The 16702-nt window shown below is 40.7% G+C and overlaps 1 protein-coding gene across 1 annotated transcript in view; it reads left to right on the top strand.

Annotated features, from left to right (window-relative positions):
* Nucleotides 1–16702, top strand: part of VEPH1 (ventricular zone expressed PH domain containing 1) — a 252596-nt gene that overhangs the window by 17358 nt on the left and 218536 nt on the right. Inside the window, exon 4 of the mRNA XM_066600287.1 lies at nucleotides 5786–5960. Coding sequence (XP_066456384.1) covers nucleotides 5786–5960 — 175 coding nt within the window. The remainder of the gene's footprint in view (nucleotides 1–5785; nucleotides 5961–16702) is intronic.

Below are 16702 nucleotides of genomic sequence, written 5' to 3'. Positions count from 1 at the left end.
CGACAGTTTTGATAAACAAGGCCCATTGATTCTCATATGAAATGTGCATCTACAATACAGAGAGATGTTTAAAATTCACCAGTATACCAAGGCTAAATGTTTCCTTTATTTCATTGGGAAGTAAGGAACTTGTCCAATTACACATCGTCAACACATGGCCTCAACCGATGAGTTTTTTGCATAGGTGGTGGTTTTGATGTCATTTCTCGTGATTTTTACAAAACCATTGCAAAGGCTCCGTGGTTTCAGTGCAAAAAATAATGCGAAAACTACATGAGAATAAGTTTACACAAAGTTACGCATAAACATGCTGAAGCTACGGCTGAATGCACATGAACGTATAAGGAGATGCATGTGCTGTTTTGTATACTATCCGGATGTGGTTTCTGTGTCCACTTTTAACTTTCTGCTTTACATCTGTTTTTCATATCCCCCCAAAAAACGGAAACAGCCCACAATTCATTTTTTTTCTGAATCGCTTTGCAATGCATCAGTGAAATATAGACAGCACCCGCATGGCATCCGTGTTAGTTGCATTCCCTTCACATAAATAGATGAGCCTCATCTACAAATTGGATCACAATAGTGCATGCTGCGTTGTTTTCCACGCAATCATGTGTCCGTTAAAAAACTGATGCGTGAAGTGGTACAATGCGTTGAGTTGTATTGATCCTTCTGCTGTCAGAATCTGGTCAGTTGTAGTCTCAGACGACACACGGACTGAAAAAAATCAGTGAAAAAGAAAATACAGTCATGTATCTTGGCCCATCGTCTATTCTAAACAGGTCACACATATATACTTGGACTGTAAACAGTGGTATTATAGCATATCTTACATATACCAGTACTGCGTGGACAAGTTATAAATCTCACAGGACTTTAGTCACATTCCTATCTATTGGTACTTTAGGGCTACAACACACTGCTGTAGGCACAACCACGCTCGACAGTACGGAATGTAGCTGGGAGATTTCTTCCCCCTCTGCAGCAGTTCAAACTCTGCATCACAGCGCAGGAGGTTGGAAAAAGAGGCGGGAAGATAGCGGCTGCCTGATCTTCCTCGCACGATGTATTCACTACATGCGGGGAAGATAGGGCAGGTCCTATCTTTTCTTTGCCGCAGTATTCACTGCAGTGAAAATGAAACCACTGAACTCCTTAAAGGGGTTGTCCCGCGCCGAAACGGGGTTTTTTTTTTTTTTCAATAGCCCCCCCCCCGTTCGGCGCGAGACAAACCCGATGCAGGGGTTAAAAAAAAAAAAACGGATAGTGCTTACCTGAATCCCCGCACTCCGGTGACTTCTTACTTACCTTGCGAAGATGGCCGCCGGGATCTTCACCCTCGGTGGACCGCAGGTCTTCTGTGCGGTCCATTGCCGATTCCAGCCTCCTGATTGGCTGGAATCGGCACGTGACGGGACGGAGCTACGAGGAGCCGCTCTCCGGCACGAGCGGCCCCATTCAGAAAAGAAGAAGACCGGACTGCGCAAGCGCGTCTAATCGGGCGATTAGACGCTGAAAATTAGACGGCACCATGGAGACGAGGACGCTAGCAACGGAACAGGTAAGTGAATAACTTCTGTATGGCTCATAATTAATGCACAATGTACATTACAAAGTGCATTAATATGGCCATACAGAAGTGTATACCCCCACTTTGTTTCGCGGGACAACCCCTTTAAGAGATCAGTTGGTTTGATTTTGTCCTCTTTTGTGATTATCAGGGGAGAAAAGCACGTCCATGTGTTTAAGCCGTTCTACTAAAGCAACCAAGACCCCTGTGTGATGCAGAGAGTTTAGGCAGCAGAAATGCAGTCCTAAGCTCTCGCTCACAACCTGAGGCCTCGGTCACACGGGCGTTTTTGGGTCCGATTTGCAGACGCGCTTGCGATCCGATCTGCCGATTGATAGAGCCAATGCATAGCAATGGGATCGGTCACATGTCCGTTTTTGATGCGGATGTGCCGATAATTATATGACCCAGCGATTTGCAGAACGCGTGTAACTGCGTTCTGCGCAAATCGGTGCTTGTTCTCCTCTGCCACAGCTGTGCCACAGAAGAAGATATGGTAATATCTTCTAATTTTTTTCATGTATGCTTTTCTCCTCCACAAATAATATCTATTTTTCATTTCCCATTGACAGAGCAATATGGGGGTTGTTTTGCTGGAGAAGTTGTGATTTTCAGCGGTACTATTTAATGTACCATAAAATATAGTGAAAAACAAGCTTCTTAAAACTTACATAAACCACAATGCTTCTGGACAAATGAGAGCAAACTCCAGCTCTTTGGCAATGTGTCCTAGCATTGTGTTTACAGAAAAAGAAATGAAGCCTTTGTAAAAGTGCACCCTACCTACAGTGAAACATAGTGGAGGATTCATAATGCTGTGGGGCTGTCTCTGGGACTGGAGGCTTTGAATGTGTTATAGGCTAAATGAAATCAGAGCATATTAGAGTGACATGTGCTCGCCAGTGTAAGAAAATTCAGCTTGATGCAAACAAAATGAGCGCTATGGCAGAAAGTAACCCAGAGCACAGATCCAAAAGCACATAAAAATGGTTAAAGGAAACCTATCAGGTACTTTATGCTTCTGGGCAGCATAAGGTAGTGACAGGCATGTGGATTTCAGTGATCTGTCACATGGGCCGCTTGCAGACGGCCGGGTCAGATCCCACTGCGAGAATTCTCGCAGCGGGACCCGACCCGAGCCCCTGCAGGTACCAATGTGGCACTCACCTCTCCTGTGGCTCCGGCTCTGTGATGTGCCGGCTGCCGCCCAGCTGGCGCATGCGCAGAGCGGAGCCGTCGGCCGGAGCGTGACAGATAGAGCATGCCGCCATTTGTTTTCCACGTGTGCTTTTGTGCGAACAAATCGCGTCCGTCTGCCTAGGATTGCTTTTTCTAACGCAATCCTATGGCAGCGGTCACGGGCGGAAATTCAGGGTAATTACAGGGTAATGTGCAGTGGCTTTTAAGAACTTACAGCGTGTGCCAGCATCTCACAGCAAATGTTAACCCAGCCACACTGTTGATAGTGTTATAGCTATTACACTGCATACTAAGAAAATTGTCAATCACAGATATTGGGTGGGTCCAGCAGCACCTCAACAATAATCTGGACTCATGTCTTGCTAGGAGCTACAGGAACTAGCTGTAAGTTCTTAAAAACCATTACACATTACCTGATAAGTAACAGACAGCAAAAATCGATGTTTGTCATTATTTTATGTTGCACTCAATGAGAACACCATAAAGTACCTGACAGGTTCCCTTTAAGATGGAGAAAATGGACTGCCACCCTAAACGCTGTAAAACGCCTGCATTGATTTCAATAGGGTTTCACAGACTAGTGTTCGAACACGGCGTTTCTAACTGCTCTATTTTCGTCGTTTAAGCATTTTTAAACGCGATGCGTTGCTCATTTCAGGCAATCAGAAGTGTCTCCAATGCTGTCAAAAAACGTGGTAGAATGCTATTTACAGCGTTTTTTATCGTGTTTTTGAACGCAGCATTCTGTGTCACCGGGAGGGAAAGTGAAAGTGGTGATGTCATCGACTCTAAAAGCGCAGTAAGAACGCAGGCAAACACTTACACTGAACGCTGTACAAAGCAGCTCTGCCCTAGTAAAAACACTGCATTCGCAAACACCTGTGTGAGAGTGGCCTTACAGTGGAAGGTGCAAAAAGTCCACCAATGGTCACAAAAAGGTTTGGAGGTTGAAATTGTTGCTAAAGATTGTGTAACCAGGTTTTAGGGGAGGGTGCCTTTAACCCATTAAAGGGGTTGTCCAGGGCTTTTACTGTTGAGCTCTCCTCAAGATAGGTCATCAGTAGTTGATCAATGGTGGTCCACTGCTCAGGATCCCTGTCGATCAGCTGATCGCACGACCAGCTCTCAGTGCAGACAATGATGGAAGCGGGTAGCGCTGTCTGTATTGCAGCAGCCCAGTTTGGTACTATAGGCACAGCTCCCGTTGAGTTGAAGATAGTACTGAAGATAGTCCATCAATAGTAAATGTTTTAACAACTCTTCTGGTGCTGGTTGAAGAGCCCCCACCAATTTTACAGTTGTTGCATTGCCATTTTCCGAAGACCACAACTTTTTTATTTTAGTGTCGACATGGTCATGTAAGGGCCTGTTTTTTGTGGGAAAACTTGTATCTTTATTAGTATTATTGTTGGGTACATATAATATATTGTGTAACTTTTGTTTATTTTTTCGGGGGGTGGTGGTGAAGAAACAGAAAAGCCATCATTGTTTTTTGGGTTTTGTTCTCACAGTGTTCACTATGTGGTATAAATAACATGATAGCATTATTCTCTGGATCAGCATGATTCTGGCAATATCAGATTTATATAGTTGTTTTATGTTCTACTACTTTTACAGACTGTTAGAACTTTTCAAAAACAAGGGACTCATAACATTTTTATTCTTCTGTTGATGGAGCTGTGTGAGGAGTTTTCTTTTTGAGGAACAAGCTGTGGTTTTTAATGGTATAATTTTTCGGTTCATACAATTATTCAATTGCTTTTTATTTCATTTTATATGAGACGGAATATGTAGAATTAACAATTTTGGTCACATTTTTTATATTTCTTTTCACAGCATTCACTGTGTGGGTTTAATAATGTGCTAACTTTTTTTTTATTGGCGTTGTTACAAATGCAGCAATACCAATTGTATATGTTGTCTGAGTTTTTTTATAGGCTACCATAGATGGCTTATCCAGAGAACACTATTAGGCCCTCTGGGTACCACAGTAACACATTTAAACCCAATGAATGCATCATGGGGGTCCAGAGTATGACAGACGGAGACTACTCCCTCTGTCAGCCTCTTTAGACGCTGCGGTCACACTTACCATGGCATCTAAATAGTTAAACTGCCAGAAACTAAATTAGTTCTGATCCCAGTAGTTAGTAGAGGAGCCCAGCTGACTTCCTATGGACTTCCGATGCAAGGGCAAAGGCACATGCATTAAAAGAAAGTTTGTTAGTAGGTGCTGTAAGAAGGCGAACAGGTGGTCGGTCACTAATGGGTTAATTCTGTCCATGTTACATTCATCTATTCTTAATTGTTCTTTTAGACTTGGCTGTATACCAGGTGAATATTTTTCTGTTGAATATATTTTTTGAAGTATTCCAATGATACAAAGTTAGTACATACCCACTTATTTCTGAAGGTATTCTAAACATCAAGGGTGCCAGTAATGTTCACCTCCATTGTATACCAGAAAAACATGTTGGATTCCAGGGGAGAAAGGTATTTCACCTACCTTTGGTATAACTGAGATATCTGTCTGTCATCACCATTAAATAGACTGTCATTTACCGTAAGGCCAGCTTCTCACGACCGGGTCGGTGTCCACATGCGAGAGCTGGCCGGCGACCCTATTCTTGTTTTTTTCCCAATATTTGTAGTTCCCGGCCGTCGCTTAGCGGTGATGCAGGTATCCGCAGCCCACACAAAAGTGTTAATGACTTATAGTCTGCGGGTCAGATGGAGGCTGTCAGCGTGGAGTCTGCAGCAAAATAGAACATGCTGAAATTTTTCCTCCCTGCACGGAATACGCAAATTCGTATCCACAATTGTGAGCGAAAATGTGAATTTGCATGCTTTGCAATACAAGTGTTTTGCTGCGGTTGCTCCGCGCAGATTCCAATTGAAGATTCCGCAATTGGAATCCGCTTGTGTGAACTGTTTTGCACAGTATAATTGTTTATGCTTTTCTACTTTCAGCTTCTTATATTTTGATATATGTTTTGCACTTCACATTGGCAGAACTACAACAGACCTTCAATTATGTCACTTGCCATCCCAGTTGCAATAAGATTCCTCCAAAGAGGGAACAAGGAACTCTGTAGAAATATGTCAAGTTACATTTCTCTGGTAGCTATTGCCAAAGCAGATCTACTGGTGGATCACACAGAGACAATCATAAAGAGCATCCTTCAAGGTATTCTATTAAATGTCAATAATGTACTTCTGCAACTGTCAGCAGCATTATAACTATGTCTATACCACAAGCTAATAATAATGTATTTTTTCCTGGTTCTTAAAGGGTTGTGAAGTTGGAAACTACTAATGGCTTATCCTTACAATAGGTCATCTATATTAGATCGGCAAGGATTCACAGCCTGGGACCCTTGATGATCAGATGTAAGCTGGGCCTTTTTGCTCATGCACTGATCTGATTTCTGCAGGCATTGCAGTGAATGGGGACTTGGCCCACAATACCAAGCCTGGCCACTGCAGGGGAAACAGAGCTGTCTGCATCCTGCAGAAATCAGCTCATCAAGAGTCCCAAGTGCTGGCTCCTTGCAAATCTACTATTGATGGCCTATTCTGAGGCCATAGACCATCAATAGTAGATTCACAAGGGTCCACCACCTGGGACTCTTGATGAGTGTAAAGGTGGCGGACCCTTGCAAGTAGGCTTACATATTGCAACTTTTCGTTTGGTTTGACCTCTCTCATTCAAGTGATTTAAATTGAATACTGTAAATTGAATAGTGGGATTACATTTTCCAGAAATGTTCTTAAGGTACAGCTATAGTTGTTTTATTCATCAAAGGATAAGTGATCTTAAAATGAAATGAATATTCTACAATTTGTACCCAATATCCATAAATGGAATAGGTTTTGGAATTGCAGATTTGTTACAATGGCTGCGATATATAATATCCCAGTTTTTTTCTGTATTGGAGTATAGTATATAATTATGCACTGGGCACATTTGGGGGGGGGGGGGGGGGGGCAGTTATACGTCTTATAAGCATAATCTACATTGTGAGCAGCAATGTTCTTGTGTCCTCCATTTAATGATATACCTCCTTTGTTCTTTGGTGCAAGCTTGTGTGCTTGTAGCTTGGATATTTGGTCCAGTTTGGTTTGATTGCACTAGTTATGTAAGAGTACTCTGCATGCTTAGGTTTATTACTACTCATTGGAGACTTAATGTTTGTTCTCATTAATCAGTATTGTTTATTATTTTAGACTTATAGCTACAGAATCCCCCTTAAATATTCCATCTTTTTGATTGGTGCTACTTGGATAATCAATTCCAATTCTATCCGTTCAGTTGGGTCTGACTCTTGGATACCCTGTACTCCGGTCCTCTCCATGCTTATCTATTTTCTACAGCTGCTTTCAATTCCTGATGTCCATTTCTGTGTCTTTCTTGATGGTGTTCAGCCAACGTATCTTTTGTCTTCCCTATTTACTTTTGCCATTGACTATTTCAAATAGCATCTCTTTTTCCAGCAAATTCATGTCCAGGAACACCTCTTTGTGGATACAGTCCAGGACAGCTTTGTTGGTGACCCAGCTATTCGGAGGATTTATAGAAGTTTTTTCCAACACCATAGCTCTAAAGTATAAATTTTTCTTTTGTCCGCTATCCTCAATGTCCACATGTCACAGCCATATGTTCCAATCAGGTAGATGATGGCTGTGATTAACCTTCGTTTGATGGTGACTGAGACATTGTTGCACTCCCATATTGGGTCCATGCTTACCATGGCCGTACGCCCCAGTGCTAATTGATGCTTTAACTCACCTTTCAAGCTGCCACTATGATCGATGAGGAAAACAAAGCATACAAAACTATTAATCACTTCTATTTCTTCGTTATTGTCCTCTATGTGAACTTCCTTGTTGGCAGTGGTCATGATCTTTGTCTACTTAATGTTCAGGCGAAGTCCCATTTTCTCACTTTCTTCTTTAGCTTCAGGATCAGCATCTTCAGATGTTTCGTGGTCTCTGCTATCAGGGTCATATTGTCTGCGAATCATAGATTAGTTATAGTTCTTCCACCTATTTTCCACCCAATAGCCTGATCATTTAAGTCAAACCACCTCATGATCACTTCTGCATAGAGGTTGGAAAGAAAAAGAGAGAGGATGCATCCTCGTCTTGTGTCCTTTTGATCTTGAACCACTTGGGAAATCATTACAGTCTAAATATATCTACAGTAATTTGCAGGAATTGGAGCTCAAAGTAAACAGAAAATATTGGATGCCATTCACTATATAGCATAGAAGTAGGAACCTGAAAACTTCAGGCTTTATTTAAATATTCATTAATGTCAATTGTAGAAGACAAGGAAGTCCACAGTTTACACATTTCAAGCATTTAGTAGTTGATAATCATGGCATATGGGTGAATGTGGGCAGACTGCATAAAACTACTGGACCATCCAATTATAGTCAAGTTCAAAAATGTGTGACTTGCTTCACAGGTGTACATAGAAAATTCTAAGAAAATAATATGTCACATAGCAATAACGCAAATTATATATTATATTATAATATTTAAGCAAAAATAGGACTTTCTGAAGTCATCTGGAATGAAACTGGGTTGTCAATGGTTTGTAAATTCATGCACAGTCTGAAAAAGTCGAAGGCTTGTTCGTCTGATTTAATTCTGCGGCCTCACCACAGGTATCGTCATCATCTTGGTTATGGTGTGTAGAGACAAAAACATGCCTTGCTCCTTCACTGAGCAATATGGTTGTCTGCGGCTGTTCTCTGGCCCCCACAGCGATGGTAACCACTCTCATCCTGACATTGCTCAAGCCCTATCTCCTGACTTACTACATGGTTCAGGTTCTGTAGCATAACCATTCTTGGCCCCCACACAGATCTGCTTTTTCCAAGGTTTCCATTCTATCACCACTGAGGAATCACTACTGTAGCAACTGCTACAGCAGAGCCTTGTCTTATTATTGCCCCCAGCAGGAGGATGAGTGCTCACCCTGTGGCAGGCACTGCTCTCAACCGCACAAGACGGCACCAACCAGCACTCATATACTCTACGTCTCCTCCTCTGTGATGATCATTGGTGACACACACCCGTATCATTAAAAGGCGGTGAAGCCTCTCTTTGGAGCAGTACCTTTTAAGTCCTGGCAAGAGAGCTGTTCCACAAACTGTGCTTATATAAAATGGTCACTATTTTAAACATGCACACATGCCTTAAATAAAATAAAGAAAAAGTATATATATTGATATACTTTTTGTTGGGTTTGACATGCTTTGTGCAAATGATTTAAATTGAATACTACCATGTTTCCCTTAAAATAAGACCTTGTCTTATAATAATTTTTGCCCCAAAAGGGCGCAGGGTCTTATTTCCGGGGGATGTTTTATAATACTTACCTAGCAGGTGCCATACGGGTCCCTCTTGCTTTTTCCAGCAGGCTTCCATACAGTTCTCAGTGCCAACAGAAGATCGCTTGCTGGTAACAGGGTTTGAAAACCCCACCTAAAGCAAGCGATTGCTCTGATTGGTTCTCTAGTGCCACAGCTCAGCCAACTGCTGCGGCGCTCGATAAACCAATCACAGCCATTTAATGCGGTGATTGGTTCATCGAGCACTGCAGTGATTGGCTAAGCACAGCGCCCGAGAACCAATCGAACCCGGCTACCAGCAAGCGATGTTCTGTGCTGAGAACTGCATGGAAGCCTGCCAGAACTGCGGGGAACAGCAGGGGAGACCCGGACGGTGCCTGCTAGGTAAGAGTTGCTTTTTTTCAGTCAGTTTAGCCGGGGCTTATTTTTTAAGTAGGGCTTATATTACAAGACCCCCCGCCAAACTAACAAACAAAAAAATCAGGATGGGGCTTATTTAAGGAGTCGGTCTTATTTTCAGGGAAATGCTGTATAAAGAGATTAGTGGGATTACATTTTCCAAAAACGTTCTTAAGGTACATCTAAAGCTGTTTAATTCATCAGAGGATAAATGTTCTTAAAATGAAATGAATATTCTCCAATTTGTAACCAACATCCATTAACTGAATACGTTTTGGAATTACAGCAATTGGTCCAACTAACATGTAACACTTTCCAGCAAGTGACAGACTGGACTGCATTTTGTAGCGTGACACTACAAAAAAGTTGTTTTACATTTTCTCTGAGGGAGAGCTATTAAGTATTGAGAGCAGACAGGTTGACATTTTTACTTACCTCACTGTATAGTGTTCATGTTCTGAGACTAATGTAGTATAAATATAATGCTCCAACATACAGTACTGTGCAAAAGTTTTAGCCAGGTATGAAACACGCACTGCAAAGTAAAAATGCTTTCAAAAGTAGAAGTGTGAATAGTTTATTTTTGTCAATTAAGGTAGGAGTTTGATTGGCTCCAGACTTATTCTGCAGCAGGACAATAACCCCAAATATACAGCCAATATCATTAAGAACTATTTTCAGAAAATAGAACAAGGAGTCCTGGAAGTGATAATATGTCCCCCTCAGAGCCCTAATGCCATCATCATCCAGTCTGTCTGAGATTACATGAAGAGACAGAAGAATTTGAGCAAGCCCACATCCAAAGAAGATCTGTGGTTGGTTCTCCAAGATGTTTGAAAAATGCTGAGTCCCTTTACTAATTGTGTGCAAGTGTCCCGAGAAGAACTGATACTGTTTTTAAGGCAAAGGGCGGTCACACCAAATATTCATTTGATTTAGATTTCTCTTTGTTCATTCACTTTGCATTTTGTTAATTGGCAAAAATAAACTATTAACACGTCTATTTTTGAAAGCATTTTTTCTTTGCAGCATTTTTTCCACACCTGCCTAAAATGTTTGCACAGAAATTACAATTCCCTTTGTAAGCAAAACTAGCAACATGAGCTTAATTAATTCACTTTACAATGTATAGATGGACATCACAGAGAGCAAATTGCCCTATCAGGAGCCCCATTTATGAGCCCATTGGATATGTATGAGCAGGGGCGTACCTAAAGGCTCAGGGGCCCGGGTGCAAAAGTTCAGCTCGGGGCCCCCCCTTGGGCCTCCACCCTACACTCCCCCGTACCCATACCCATATCGTGCTGCATACATGATCTGCCCCTTGGTGTAATCTTTCCAAACATGACGCATTTCCTGAACATGAAAATTTGTTCGTAGCCCCGCAGGCCACTCACACACACACCGCTTTTTACCGCTATTAGCGCGGTGTCCCGAGCGCCGTACTAACCGCGGTACAACACTCCCAGAGATTTTATTGAGTTTACTTAAACCTGCGCTGGAACACGGTGTCCCTAACGCTGTGATTTTTGAGAGCTGTTCGTTCTATTTTTGCATGTTTGTGGTTTTTAACACATCACATCACTAGGGATGAGCGAGTATACTCGGCTAAGGCACTACTCGCTCGAGTAATGTGCCTTAGCCGAGTATCTCCCCACTCGTCCCTAAAGATTCGGGGGCCGCCGCGGGGCGGGGAGCTGCAGGGGAGAGCAGGGAGGAACGGAGGGGAGATCTCTCTCTCCCTCTCTCCCGCCCGCTCTCCCCTGCTCCCCGCCGCAACTCACCTGTCAGCTGCGGCAGCCCCTGAATCTTTCGGGACGAGCGGGAAGATACTCGGCTAACGCACATTACTCGGGCGAATAGTGCCTTAGCGAGTATACTCGCTCATCCCTACACATCATCCATCACAATGATGGGGTGCATTAAAAAGCGCTGTCACACGCTGTAACCTGTGTTCGAAAAGGCTGCTTCAAATTACGCTAAAAATGCCACGATTTCAAGCTGCGTTTTGTCAACACGTGTGAGAGCGGCCTCAGGGGGGTCATGTGTTTGTTGCACCACAATAAAGAAAAACACATAAAAACCTGCAGGCAGTATTTAAAGACCGCGTACGGTATTAGGGGGACTGCCCACTACAGTTTTTTTTTACAGTGAAATTCGCAGCGTTTTTATTTCTGCAGGGATCTATGGGACTTGTAATGTTAAAATCATGATCGCGCAAAATTGCGATTTTGCACGATCGCCATTTTAACATTACAAGTCCCATAGACCCCTACAGAAAAAAAAACCGCTGCGAATTTCACTGTGAAAAAAAACTGTAGTGGGTAGTCACCCTAAAGGAGCTGCAGACACTATTAATAACCGCATGTGGTTTTGATGCGTTTTTTAATTGTGTGTAAAGGGTGCAAATAAATACAGTAAATCCAGGGAGATGTGTAACTTATACCAGAGAGAGAGAGAGAGAGAGAGAGAGAGAGAGAGATATGTGATAGATAGATAGATAGATAGATAGATAGATAGATAGATAGATAGATAGATAGATAAAAAGATAGATGGATGGATGGATGGATGGATAGATAGATAGATATGGGATAGATATCGGATAGATAGATGTGAGATAGATATGAGATAGATAGACATGTGATTGATAGATGGATAGATAGATATGGGATAGATAGATAGATAGATAGATAGATAGATATGGGATAGATAGATAGATAGATAGATAGATAGATAGATAGATAGATAGATAGATAGATAGATAGATAGATAGATATGGGATAGATAGATATTGGATAGATAGATATCGGATAGATATCAGATAGATATCAGATAGATAGATAGATAGATAGATAGATAGATAGATAGATAGATAGATAGATAGATAGATAGATAGATAGATAGATATGGGATAGATAGATAGATAGATATGGGATAGATAGATATCGGATAGATAGATATCGGATAGATATCAGATAGATATCAGATAGATAGATAGATAGATAGATATGGGATAGATGTGAGATAGATATGAGATAGATATGATACAGATAGATAGATAGATAGATAGATAGATAGATAGATAGATAGATAGATAGATAGATAGATAGATAGATATGAGAGATAGATAGATCTAAGATAGATAAATAGATATGGGATAGATAGATAGATAGATATGGGATAGATAGATAGATAGATAGATAGATAGATATGGGATAGATAGATAGATAGATATGAGATAGATAGATAGATAGATATGAGATAGATAGATATGAGATACATAGAGAGATAGATAGATATTAGATAGATAGATATGAGATAGATAGATAGATAGATAGATATGAGATAGATAGATATGAGATAGATAGATAGATATGAGATAGCTATATATGAGAAAGATAGATATGAGATAGATAGATAGATAGATAGATAGATAGATAGATAGATAGATAGATAGATATGAGGTCGCTAGATATGAGATAGATAGATAGATATGAGATAGATAGATAGATAGATAGATAGATAGATAGATAGATATGAGAGAGAGATAGATAGATAGATATGAGAGAGAGATAGATAGATATGAGAGAGATAGATAGATATGAGAGAGATAGATAGATATGAGAGAGAGAGATAGATAGATAGATAGCTATGAGAGAGATAGATAGATAGATATGAGAGAGAGATAGATAGATATGAGAGAGATAGATAGATAGATATGAGAGATAGATAGATATGAGAGATAGATAGATATGAGATAGCTAGATATGAGATAGATAGATAGATAGATAGATAGATAGATAGATAGATATGAGATAGATAGATAGATATGAGAGAGATAGATAGATAGATATGAGAGAGAGATAGATAGATAGATAGATAGATATGAGAGAGAGAGATAGTTAGATAGATATGAGAGAGAGAGACAGATAGATAGATATGAGAGAGAGAGATAGATAGATATGAGAGAGAGATAGATAGATAGATAGATATGAGAGATAGATAGATAGATATGAGAGATAGATAGATAGATAGATATGAGAGAGATAGATATGAGAGAGAGATAGATAGATATGAGATAGATAGATAGATAGATAGATAGATAGATAGATATGAGATAGATTTATAGATATGAGAGAAAGAGATAGATAGATATGAGAGAGAGAGATAGATAGATATGAGAGAGAGATAGATATATATAAGAGAGAGACAGATAGATATGAGATAGATAGATAGATAGATAGATATAAGAGAGAGAGTGATAGATATGAGAGAGAGAGACAGATAGATAGATATGAGAGAGAGAGAGATAGATATGAGAGAGAGAGATAGATATGAGAGAGAGATAGATAGATAGATATGAGAGATATGAGAGAGCGATAGATAGATAGATAGATAGATAGATATGAGAGATAGATAGATAGATAGATAGATATGAGAGAGAGAGATATGAGAGAGCGATAGATAGATAGATAGATAGATATGAGATAGATAGATAGATATGAGAGAGATAGATAGATAGACATGAGAGAGAGAGATAGATAGATATGAGAGAGAGAGATAGATAGATATGAGAGATAGATAGATAGATATGAGAGATAGATAGATAGATATGAGAGAGAGAGTGATAGATATGAGAGAGAGAGACAGATAGATAGATATGAGAGAGAGATAGATAGATATGAGAGATAGATATATAGATATGAGAGATAGATAGATAGATAGATAGATAGATATGAGAGATAGATAGATAGATAGATATGAGAGAGATAGATATGAGAGAGAGAGATAGATAGATAGATAGATATGAGAGAGATAGATAGATAGATATGAGAGAGATAGATAGATAGATAGATATGAGAGAGAGATAGATAGATATGAGAGAGAGAGATAGATAGATATGAGAGAGAGAGATAGATAGATATGAGAGAGAGAGATAGATAGATAGATAGATAGATAGATAGATATGAGAGAGATAAAGGAGGGAGACAGACAGACAGATACACACACATATATACACTTACCCCAGGGCTCGGTCCACTTCTCCTCCATGTGACAGCAGCAGCAGGAGAGGTAAACTCAGAGGCTTCCGTGCAACAGGAAGCAGGGGGCAGCACATGATCACATGATCATTGTGCCCTGCCGTCCCATGTGACTTCCTCCCACCTCCCCTGCCGGCCCATGGAAGTACCTCCCTGCTTTTCCTATCAGGCTGGCCGTTCTGGCTACCGCATCATGCGGAGGAAAGAACGGCCAACCATTAATGCACTGAATGTGCATGTGGGTATGGCGGAGGGCGGCCACGGGGCCCCCTGAGCGCAGGGGCCGGGTCGCCATGGCGACCCCAGCACCCCCTGATGCTACGCCTATGTGTATGAGTGTCTCCTCTTCTGGTATATCAAGTGTTCCTTGTATTACAAGGATAACCATTAATCTGAATGGCCACCATGTAATACTACATTTAAAAATGTCACAGCTTCCCTCAGCAAAATATGTTGTTTGCTAGGGCTGTCAGGAGCGGGATCCAGGGCAATTCTGATGACCTAACCCCTTTAACTCTTTCCAATCCAATTTGTATCCTAGTTTTCCTAGGGGGCTTACTCTTTTTCTGCTGTTATTCAACGGCGCTATATGCTGGCTAAAGCCAGTACTGCATGAGGTCACACGTTGGATAGCAATATACAGTAAGAGAACCCCGGCGGGCATATTCCAACATCAGAGCTGTACAGCCTTAAATCATAATGTCTTAAGACGTCAGACAGTGGATTGGAGAGGGTTAATTATTCTGAGCAGTCTGGATTCACCTCCCAAAATTTAACGACTAATATTTCTCAAGCAGACCGTTTTGCAAATCATTAGCAGATGCAACCAAGGTCTTCGAATAGAATGTCCCTTTCTCCCTACATATCTTTACTTTGAAGTAGAATTTTAGCACAGTCATAAAATACTTTATAAATCTCTGGAAGCTGCGATATTTATCAATGGCATGTGCTCGTTCGCTCTTTGCAAAAGAATGCAACAGATGTGTCTCCTGTCATTAGGTGATAATGGAAGTATTGAGATTGTAGTATATTAAAAATAATAGTACATTACATGAAGAAGGAGACCACTTATTGAGACATCAGAAATAAAGATAAAGTGGCAGCATCAAATGGTGCAAAAACATCTAGTATGTTTATTTTCCCATAAATGAAAAAAGTAGTACAGCGACGTTTCGACCAGCAATTTGGTCTTTATCGTGGCTGTTGCATCGCAAGATTGTCCCACCCCTATGGGGATATTCTAAAAGTGCTGCTGGGGAGATATATTTTTTGCCTTGTATTGAGACATCAGAAATGGTGGTGACAACTTAATCCAACATAATCCCTAAAGAAAGATTTCTGTTTCATGTATATAAATCGTATTCTATAACTTTATTCTTTTAAATATACTTTTGTTTTAATCTCTTATCATTTTCAAGATACCGCATTAGTTTCCTCTTACTGAATGAGAACACTGTTTACATCCAGAAAAGGCAAACCCATACATGCCTGAAAGTATACCTACATTAAAAAAAAAAAAGATAAAATCAGCCCAGGTCCTCATTGGCTGCTGCTTTGCTGCTGTTTCCCCCCAGTTTAAGATCTATCAATTCAGTTTTCCACATAGATTTTCCTAGTTTTCTTCTGCTCTAGTATTTGCAACCCACTTACAAATGGAGGAATGAGTCCTAAGCAGCCATGTTACCAGTTCAGGCTGGGATTGCTCTCCCACATTTACATACTGCTTTGCATAACCCTCCTCCAACCAGCTGCAAGGCAGCAACTGAATACCCGTCCCTTTGTTGCATGTAGTAACTAGCAGTGTCCTCATGTCTCTGTTACTGGAGAAGCCAAATACCTAATGACAGGCAGTGGATTGTAAAGGTGCTGGAAAGGAGACCCCTAGTGGCAGGAGATTCAAACGTGATTTTCAGTGATAAAACCAAAAACCTTTTAATGCAAGCATATCACAAGATTGATGATACACACATAGGCTGTTAGATGAGCAGAAAAGTTACTGTCCTTTTAAAATTTGATAGTATTTAGAAAAGTAGAACATGCCATTCCTAAATCTACAGATTGCACTAGTTTAGTCATACATTCTTTCCCCTCACAGGTTTAGTTTGGCATTTGTTTAGAATGAGAAT

Source organism: Eleutherodactylus coqui, chromosome 1 (genome assembly GCF_035609145.1).
Source record: "Eleutherodactylus coqui strain aEleCoq1 chromosome 1, aEleCoq1.hap1, whole genome shotgun sequence".
Lineage (NCBI taxonomy): Eukaryota > Metazoa > Chordata > Amphibia > Anura > Eleutherodactylidae > Eleutherodactylus > Eleutherodactylus coqui.
The sequence above is the reverse complement of the archived record's forward strand: the minus strand, read 5'-3'. Positions and strand labels throughout refer to the sequence as shown.